At 42.9% G+C, this 10,038-nt stretch overlaps 2 protein-coding genes across 4 annotated transcripts; both read right to left on the bottom strand.

Moving 5' to 3' along the window:
* Positions 1-1,766: 1,766 nt before the first annotated feature.
* LOC311101994 (uncharacterized protein) lies at positions 1,767-3,083 on the bottom strand (the record flags this gene model as incomplete). Its single annotated transcript, XM_084143218.1, has 4 exons — positions 2,955-3,083; positions 2,333-2,656; positions 1,994-2,187; positions 1,767-1,824 (listed from the first exon to the last, which is right to left on the bottom strand). Exons 1-4 carry the CDS (start codon positions 2,985-2,987, stop codon positions 1,767-1,769), a joined length of 609 nt encoding a protein of 202 aa, XP_083999344.1. The 5' UTR covers positions 2,988-3,083.
* Positions 3,084-3,097: 14 nt separating this feature from the next.
* LOC311101679 (uncharacterized protein) lies at positions 3,098-6,160 on the bottom strand. Of its 3 annotated transcripts, none has more exons than XM_084142829.1 (4): positions 5,722-6,160; positions 5,158-5,235; positions 4,113-4,727; positions 3,098-3,617 (listed from the first exon to the last, which is right to left on the bottom strand). In XM_084142829.1, the coding sequence occupies exons 1-4, from the start codon at positions 6,121-6,123 to the stop codon at positions 3,513-3,515; spliced, it is 1,200 nt and encodes a 399-aa protein (XP_083998955.1). In that variant the 5' UTR covers positions 6,124-6,160; the 3' UTR covers positions 3,098-3,512. The 3 variants fall into 3 exon arrangements, with proteins under 3 accessions (XP_083998955.1, XP_083998956.1, XP_083998957.1); XM_084142830.1 differs by having other exon boundaries at positions 4,233-4,727; XM_084142831.1 differs by having other exon boundaries at positions 5,842-6,160.
* Between the last annotated feature and the right edge of the window lie 3,878 nt (positions 6,161-10,038).

Below are 10,038 nucleotides of genomic sequence, written 5' to 3'. Positions count from 1 at the left end.
TGTTGATAATACCCCATATTACCTAAAAATAACAGTGTAATAACAGCATAATAGTACACCACTAAAGTTTAAAAATGTCTCACATCATGAAGAGGTATATTTACTTTTAGAAGGATATATTGTTTTTATTCAATTAATAGATATGCAGGTGTTCGAGAAAATAGAGCGATATAAATAAATATGGAAAATAGATAATTTCATTGGAAGGATGGATGGAGGGATGGAGACCAATTTGGCCAGTATTAAAGTCTAATACTATACTTAAAAAAATAAGCAAAATGTCGCTGGTGTGGCAGTCAGTGTCCCTCTCTATGCATTTCCAATGCGCATTTCACAAAATTTGATGTTGCAAGTGTGAAGTGCCTCATATACAGTATATGCCTCTAGATCCGGAATAAGTCACCTAAAAAAGCGGATGTAGACCTCAGGCACACTGGCCCAACAGGAATGATTGTGTTCCTCATAATTAAGCAGCCAAGATGAGTGGGCCACTGCGCCGCTTAGGGCGTCTGAGAATGGGAACTATTGTGGCATTGTCATTCCCACGCTAATTCTGATCACTGGGACGCGTGACCAGATGGTAAGGGCGAAAGGGCGTGAAAGGGCGCGAGCGCCTCTTCACAAGTTGGCCTTTTAATTCGGGCTCTCTGGTGGTTTCTCCCCCTTGCTGCCTTAACGATTTTGCCGGATTAGTTGATTTTTGGGCCGTTCTGTGCCACCACCCATAACAAGATGGAACTTTCTATAAGTCCCCATTATAGAGCCTCCAGAAAAATGTCACAAATCAAAATCACAAATACAATATCAAACCTTACAAACTCGAACTTTTCACTCTCCACCGATGTGTTTGAACAGCTAACGGCATTGTAGCTATGTCCGGTTGGATTAGAAACTCCTTTGTTTTCCTTATTTGTCGCCTCCCCTTGTTTGAAATGTTGTATGGCTAGCTAAGTTTCCTAGTCCTTTAATGTGTACGAGTGCGACTGGTTAGCAATGTGGTTGGGCATCGAGGTCTACCGCCCCCCGCTGGTTGTATAACGCTATAGCATCTGCACATGGGGCTCGCGAGTGTCCACAGGGAGGCGCTCGTGCACCAGGAAAAGAGTGCATGAATGAATTCATCAATGATGTATATAAATATATGTGTATATCACAGGAGGCTGCTGAGGGGAGGACGGCTCATAATAATGGCCAGAACAGAGCAAATGGAATGGCATCAAGTACATGGAAACCATGTGTTTGATGCGTTTGATACCATACCGCTCCAGCCATTACCACAAGCCCGTCCTTTACAATTAAGGTGCCACCAACCTCCTGTGGTGTATATATAAATCATTGGAATCCACACACACCTAAAGAGGGCTAAGGTGAATCCACACACCCTAAACAAAAAGTTATTGCCTTCCCCCGTGAGGCACAACCTTATAAAGCCTCTTGGTTCCGGGAGACTAATGTGTACAGGTTTCCCAGAGTAAAGAGGCTAAACCTTAAAAAGTTGTAATGAATGAATAGGACTACTGTATTCTATTAGCTTTGGAGCCTTCCCAAAACCAACCCTGGACAAAATATTCATTTTTTGTCAAGACCTGCCAATCTAAACAAAACAAACATCAGGATGGGATTTTATGTTTATTGAAAAATAGGATGAAAGAAAATGTAAATCCCTGGTGTGTGTGTATGTTTGTGGGCGCACATCTGTGTGTGTGTGTGTGTGTGTGTGTGTGTGTTTAAGGGATCTCTGGCTGTGGTGTGATGAAGATTTCAGTTCAGCATTTCTGAAAGCAGCCTCCACAGCAGCACATCATCCTCAGCCATCTGATAAACCTGCGAGGGAGGTAGTAACCACTGACAAGAATGGAACAATATGGACACTACTGCAACACTTCAAAATTGTGACTCATGGTCCTTTACTATCTCCTTTTATGTGTCCATCTGTCTGCTAGCTTTTCCCTCCCTCCACTATTTAATTATCTTCTGTCTACTTAAAACTCACCTCTTCTTGATGGTCTTGCGACATTTCTTCGCCCCCCCTGTCTCATTCTCCTGTTCCTTCTTCTCCTTCACTTCTTCCTTCTCCACTTGCTTTACTTGGAACCTTTCCTCATCAGGCAGGATGCTAATCTCCTCTACCTCATCATAATCAATCTCATTGGTTTCTCCTGTCTGATCTCCATTAGTGTCCAGAGTCTGAGAAACATAATACAACATTTAAACATCTTTCCAGCACAGCTATAATCTTACAGATCTACACTAGCTTTCCTCTATGTGACACCATGTGTGTGGATCTGACTGAAAGAGAGAGAGGGAGCCTGGTTCTTATCAGTCTTCTTACCAGTACAGGTGTTCCAGTCCTGTCAGTGTTGCCTGTCTGTCCTCCCTCAGTCTGGGTGGAGATGGGTGGTAGATGGGTGGTCTGTGGCCATGCCAGGGTCGGCGGTGGAACCTTCAGTGGGGGCAGGCGGTGGGGGCGAGGGAGGGGTGGAGCGGCGGTGGTCTGGAGGTTAGAGGGAGGGATGCGAACAGGGAGGAAGAGGGGGGGAGTGGCAGTGGTCTGGAGGGTAGCGGTCAGTGGAGAAGCGGTCAGTGGAGCAGTGGTCAAAGAGACAGAGGTCAAGGAGGTCATAGTCACTGGAGTAGATGACCTGTAGTTCTGACTCTTGATGGGAAGATTAGCGGTACAAGATTAGTTAACATGATTAATCACAAGATCACAGTGAAAAGATACAGCCCACTGGGCACAGACGTCAATTCAACAACTATTCCACGTTGGTTCAACGTGATTTCATTGAAATGACATGGAAACAACGTTGATTCAACCAGTGTGTGCCCAGTGGGAATACGTGTATCGAAACCGAACAAGTCTTATATACTGGGAGAATATTGTAGCTGCAGTAATTAATCAGTAATGAATATATGTCTGTAGAAATACTGAATGAATCCAGTAAACAACCTACCACTGACTCAAGAGTAGCGAAGTCATTCTGCATGAGAGACAGAGGTGCAGGGTTAGATCGTGTGGCTAAACCTACGAGCTCTCACACTCATGTCAGAATTAGACGTTCATCCATGTTTCTCAAACGTAAAATAATAATAATAATATGCCATTTAGCAGACGCTTTTATCCAAAGCGACTTACAGTCATGCGTGCATAATTTTTTTTTTGTGTATGGGTGGTCCCGGGGATCGAACCCACTACCTTGGCGTTACAAGCGCCGTGCTCTACCAGCTGAGCTACAGAGGACCATCATCAGGAATTCAGCTAAAAATGAGTTTAATTCAGGGAATTTGTTCCCAAGTATTCCCACGAATAAAATAAGAGACTTGATCGTGTCTCAATGTAATCAAAGTATGAAATTACTGTTATTTTCAAATACAATCGCTTGTTGGGTTTAGTTGTGGTCAGTTTGCAGTGTACAAATTATTATAATTATGTTGAGGACCCCCGACCATCTTCTCCGACCAAAATCAGCCTGCGGCTTAATTTGGTTGTCTACCCCTGTTCTACGTCACTTCTAAGACAAAAAGTTACAGTGAAAACACAGGTCACGGATCCCAGAGAGTGGGTTGGTTTTCTCTCTCATCTCTTCAGAGTGGGATAACGCTCCTTGTTGGTCAAGCTAATCGAGAGAGAGCATTTGAGATTTTTCAGATATAACATAAGACTCAATCATACACATTCCTATGGTATTATACAAATAGTTATTTTACATTTTAGTAGACGCTCTTATCCAGAGCGACTTACAGTTAGTGCATTCATTATTTTTTATTTTATTTATTTGTCTTTTTCATACCCCCCGTGGGAATTAAACCCACAACCCTGGCATTGCAAACGCCATGCTCTACAAACTGAGCTACATCCCCTGCAAGCATTCCCTCCCCTACACGACGCTGTGCCAATTGTGCGCCGCCCCATGGGTCTCCCGGTCAGCTACGACAGAGCCTGGATTCGAACCAGGATCTCTAGTGGCACAGCTAGCACTGCGATGCAGTGCCTTAGACCACTGCGCCACTCAGGAGACTAGTTATAGCCACATTATAGTTGACGAACACAGTGAAACACACACACACACACACATAAACTAGTATGTAATGCTGCAGGACTAGAGTCCTACCTGTGTGTGTGGCTGCAGGTTGATGAAGGCCCTCTCAGGTGATGGTGGTCTCGGGCTCTGTTCCACTGGGTCTCGGTTCTCAGGGATGGGCTGCAGAACACCTGTTGATGTCATACTCACCTGAGGTCTCCTATTCCTGTTCCTGTTTCTGGACACACTCTGTCTGGGTTCAGAGTCTGGGTTCCTGACCACAGGACCTAACTCCTTGTCAATTTTCACTGGCTTCGCTCTTTGACCTCTTTTACTCTCTTCCTCTTCTGCCACCTTCACTAGTTGGCCGGCTCTTCTCCCATTCATTACCATCTTTACATTCGGGTGTCTTGATATTTGTCTGTCTATTCTTCCTGCAACCTCTAGCACTGGCCTCATCAATCTCTCACCCTTCCCAAACCTCCTAACCATCCTTTCAAAATCAATCCTCTCCTCCAGCTTAGCTTCCTCTTCGCTCTGATTCAGCACCAGAGCTCTGTCCAGGGTCTGGCCTAGGGATGCCAGGTCTTTGGTGACCTTCTCATGGTAGTAAGCCAGATCCTCTTTCAAGTATCTCATGGTCCTCTCTCTGGCTTTAACAAACAGGGCCTTCTCTTTCTCCTTCTCCTCACACAGGAGGACTGTCTGCATCATTCACACACACACACACACACATTCACACACACAACCTGTGTTCATCTTTGACTCCTTCTACGACAGGGGTCGGCAACAGGTAGTTTAGTTTTTGCTAAAAAATGGTGTAAAATCATCAGGAATTCAGCTAAAAATGAGTTTAATTCAGGGAATTTGTTCCCAAGTATTCCCACGAATAAAATAAGAGACTTGATCGTGTCTCAATGTAATCAAAGTATGAAATTACTGTTATTTTCAAATACAATCGCTTGTTGGGTTTAGTTGTGGTCAGTTTGCAGTGTACAAATTATATTATAATTATGTTGAGGACCCCCGACCATCTTCTCCGACCAAAATCAGCCTGCGGCTTAATTTGGTTGTCTACCCCTGTTCTACGTCACTTCTAAGACAAAAAGTTACAGTGAAAACACAGGTCACTTACCAGGTCATGGATCCCAGAGAGTGGGTTGGTTTTCTCTCTCATCTCTTCAGAGTGGGATAACGCTCCTTGTTGGTCAAGCTAATCGAGAGAGAGCATTTGAGATTTTTCAGATATAACATAAGAATAAAGAAAGACTCAATCATACACATTCCTATGGTATTATGCAAATAGTTATTTTACATTTTAGTAGACGCTCTTATCCAGAGCGACTCACAGTTAGTGAATACATTATTTTATTTATTAGTCTTTTTCATACCCACTGTGGGAATCGAACCCACAACCCTGGCATTGCAAACGCCATGCTCTACATCCCCTGCCAGCCATTCCCTCCCCTACACAACGCTGTGCCAATTGTGCCACACCCCATGGGTCTCCCGGTCAGCTACGACAGAGCCTGGATTCGAACCAGGATCTCTAGTGGCACAGCTAGCACTGCGATGCAGTGCCTTAGACCACTGCGCCACTCAGGAGACTAGTTATAGCCACATTATAGTTGACGAACACAGTGAAACACACACACACACACATAAACTAGTATGTAATGCTGCAGGACTAGAGTCCTACCTGTGTGTGTGGCTGCAGGTTGATGAAGGCCCTCTCAGGTGATGGTGGTCTCGGGCTCTGTTCCACTGGGTCTCGGTTCTCAGGGATGGGCTGCAGAACACCTGTTGATGTCATACTCACCTGAGGTCTCCTATTCCTGTTCCTGTTTCTGGACACACTCTGTCTGGGTTCAAAGTCTGGGTTCCTGACCACAGGACCTAACTCCTTGTCAATTTTCACTGGCTTCGCTCTTTGACCTCTTTTTCTCTCTTCCTCTTCTGCCACCTTCACTAGTTGGCCGGCTCTTCTCCCATTCATTACCATCTTTACATTCGGGTGTCTTGATATTTGTCTGTCTATTCTTCCTGCAACCTCTAGCACTGGCCTCATCAATCTCTCACCCTTCCCAAACCTCCTAACCATCCTTTCAAAATCAATCCTCTCCTCCAGCTTAGCTTCCTCTTCGATCTGATTCAGCACCAGAGCTCTGTCCAGGGTCTGGCATAGGGATCCCAGGTCTTTGGTGACCTTCTCATGGTAGTAAGCCAGATCCTCTTTCAAGTATCTCATGGTCCTCTCTCTGGCTTTAACAAACAGGGCCTTCTCTTTCTCCTTCTCCTCACACAGGAGGACTGTCTGCATCATTCACACACACACACACACACATTCACACACACAACCTGTGTTCATCTTTGACTCCTTCTACGACAGGGGTCGGCAACAGGTAGTTTAGTTTTTGCTCAAAAAATTGTGTAAAATCATCAGGAATTCAGCTAAAAATGAGTTTAATTCAGGAAATTTGTTCCCTAGTATTCCCACGAATAAAATAAGAGACTTGATCGTGTCTCAATGTAATCAAAATATGAAATTACTGTTATTTTCAAATACAATCGCTTGTTGGGTTTAGTTGTGGTCAGTTTGCAGTGTACAAATTATTATAATTATGTTGAGGACCCCCGACCATCTTCTCCGACCAAAATCAGCCTGCGGCTTAATTTGGTTGTCTACCCCTGTTCTACGTCACTTCTAAGACAAAAAGTTACAGTGAAAACACAGGTCACTTACCAGGTCATGGATCCCAGAGAGTGGGTTGGTTTTCTCTCTCATCTCTTCAGAGTGGGATAACGCTCCTTGTTGGTCAAGCTAATCGAGAGAGAGCATTTGAGATTTTTCAGATATAACATAAGAATAAAAAAAGACTCAATCATACACATTCCTATGGTATTATGCAAATAGTTATAGCCACATTATAGTTGACGAACACAGTGAAACACACACACACACAAACTAGTATGTCATGCTGCAGGACTAGAGTCCTACCTGTGTGTGTGGCTGCAGGTTGATGAAGGCCCTCTCAGGTGATGGTGGTCTCGGGCTCTGTTCCACTGGGTCTCGGTTCTCAGGGATGGGCTGCAGAACACCTGTTGATGTCATACTCACCTGAGGTCTCCTATTCCTGTTCCTGTTTCTGGACACACTCTGTCTGGGTTCAAAGTCTGGGATCCTGACCACACGACCTAACTGGGAGCACAATGACAGGAGCACATTACACTCAAATCCATTTATCTAGCAGTTGTATGCTATTTTTTTGTTTTTTAAGCCATAGCATAGGTCCACTTACCTGATAGAGCAATAAGGGAATCCATGTGTAGATCAATTATAATAATAATAGGCTACATTTAATTTCTATAGCGCTTTTCATTACAGAGTTATCTCAAAGCTCTACTGAGGAAAACATTTAATATATATATATATATATATATATACAATAAAAAAAAACATACAGTACATTTCGAATCAAGGCAGGTAAAATACCAATAGTGGGCTAGGTGCTAAATACATTTTAGAATGGGACCAGGACTATGAAAAATACAGTCTGTAGAAGTGGGTTTTGCAGCCAGTTTTAAAAGTTTCGAGTGATGTAGCGGCTCTCAGATGGTCAGGGAGAGCATTCCATAGGCGAGGGGCAAGGGAGCAAGCAGAAGGCTCGGTCCCGCTTAGTTCAGAGACGTGTCTTACAGACTTGAAGCAGTAGGGAGTGCCTAGAGCGGAGAGTGCATGGTGGCTCGCTGATTGAGATGAGGTCACTGATGTATGTGCGGCTTAATCCATTCATGTTTTTAAATGCAAGCATGAGGATTTTGAAGTCGATCCTGTAGTTAACCTGTAGTTTTAGGCCTATATGGGACGATATATTGCTCTTAATTACCATATAGGAATGACGGGGCCTGCGCACTGGCTTACGGTGGTGCCCTTCCTCACTAGCGTCTGTCGGCATCACTGGAGGGAAGAAGAAGGCCTATTCAATTTCATTAGGCCCAAAATTACATTCACAACAGACAGAAGACATTTGGTCATGAAAAAAATAAACAACCTACTTAAATATTGTGAGCTATTAAACTCAAATTTGGCAACAAATAATACATTCACATGCCTTGCTTTAAAATGTACCCTCTCTCCTGCAATCACAAATCAAGAAAGTAACCTAGAATGTAGTGTTCTGGAACTCTTGTAATGTTCTACTTGTTATTATGACGCTCTTAAATAATGTATTTATTATGCACAGGTGCAGTGTCATCACATGGTTGAGTTTTGACCAATATAGACCCCTCTACACAGAGTGAAAACATTGTAGCAACATGCAACAATGTATCACATTTCAATGTGCATTTTCTAAATAATGGACAGCTGACTCTGATAGGCTAATGGACCAATTAGTTCAAGTTTACTGGGTCAGGGCTGTTCTAGACTGGCCTATACATTACAACAGAAATTAATTTGTATTCTATTTACAATTGCAATGTGTATTTATGGAATCAATAAAAAAGATACCACATACAATAGGTACGGGAAATAAATATATTTGGGGGTTCAATGCAGAAAACAGCACAATGAATAACTGGGACGGTAATGCAGTCAGGCCGTGCCTTGGGCTGCGCGCCAAGGGGTCCGCGATTTCAAGCACCGATTGAAAATGCCTAGTCCCTTAAAACATATGGGACCAACAAGAAAATGTCTGTAAAGTATCTAGCATACATTTGTTACAAATTCAGGCAAATATGCCAAGGTTAGGCTAGCCTATCAATTAAGACCAATTATTAGACTAAATTATAACTGGTTTAGCCCATTATTATTCCGTTAAAACAAGGGCTGTCTGTAAAACCATATTTTGCAAAATAGTCTAAAGTTTCAGCATATAATTTAGGCTACTGAAGCAGGTTTAGGCCTATACACCGACTGCACCAAATCTTGGGATTTTGCTGGGAATATTGCAACAATTAGGCTAATTCACTTGATCAAACTTGCAAGGTTTCAGTGCAAATGTGATACTGCCCACACAACGTTATTTTCACTTGGACATTTCATCATATTTCATTGTTAGGCCTATGGAAAACAAGTGTAGTCGCCAATCGTTGCACATTGGGTAAATAAAATGTGACTGGATCATGTTGGGGAAAACAAGATCCCAATACCCCTGCCATCTTAAAAAGTTGAAGAACTACAGACAGCAACACTGTAAAGAGGTTGCCGTGAATTTGACAGTAACTACATGCAGCAAAGTGGCAAGTAGCCTAAGTTACTGTATTTCATATTCCAGTACACCTACTGAAATCCAAATACAGTATAAAAGCAAGTACTGTGTAATGACACACAGTACAATACCGTAGAATAGAAAAAAGTGCATCCTACCGCAATCTTAATGAATGAATGGATGGCTGGCTGGATGGATGAATGAAATTCATGGAGGGAATTTGGGGTTTGTAAGTCACACTTTTTTACTGTAATTACATGGGATTGGTGCATGCAGGTCGGCAGCCAGGTAATGCGTTTACACATTACAGCATATCAATGAATATTTGGTGTTTCACTTCTAAGAGGCTTTAACAAAGGCTTCCAAACTGGCAGCGACTACAGGTTAAAACAGACCAAAAGAACATGGCAAAATGCTCAATCATTAAAAGTTTAAGGCTTGCTGCCACTCCAATCTGTCCCCTATACATTTTAAAGTGATGGGGCACTACTACCACATAGCATTTAAATTGGTAGGCCTACAGCACTCTCGCCAACCGGTGCAACAAATTATAGCCTCTTACAAGGCACGCCTCGAAATATGTTAATGAGCCAGCCTACCATGCACCCACTAGAGGGCCGAAGGTTTTTGGCACTCCAAAAATACTGTATATCCTGTGTGATGGAATTTCAGTAGCCTTCGAAATACAACAATTATTTCCCAGCCTACAACATTTTCACACACTGCACCATAATTTAAAGTATGATGCAGTAAAAGGTTTCACAGTATTTTACTGTTGATAATACCCCATATTACCTAAAAATAAC

The sequence above is a fragment of the Coregonus lavaretus genome (assembly GCF_964263955.1).
Source record: "Coregonus lavaretus genome assembly, chromosome: 26".
NCBI classification, from domain to species: Eukaryota; Metazoa; Chordata; class Actinopteri; order Salmoniformes; family Salmonidae; genus Coregonus; species Coregonus lavaretus.
The sequence above is the reverse complement of the archived record's forward strand: the minus strand, read 5'-3'. Positions and strand labels throughout refer to the sequence as shown.

Excerpts from the sequence above, each read along its gene's own strand:
- LOC311101679 (XM_084142829.1), bottom strand. The coding sequence starts at position 6,123 with ATGGTTAGGAGGTTTGGGAAGGGTGAGAGATTGATGAGGCCAGTGCTA. Across the intron at positions 5,236-5,721 it reads ACCTGCAGCCACACACACAG|CTTGACCAACAAGGAGCGTT; the intron begins GTAGGACTCTAG and ends TCTCTCGATTAG. Across the intron at positions 3,618-4,112 it reads ACCTGCAGCCACACACACAG|CTTGACCAACAAGGAGCGTT; the intron begins GTAGGACTCTAG and ends TCTCTCGATTAG.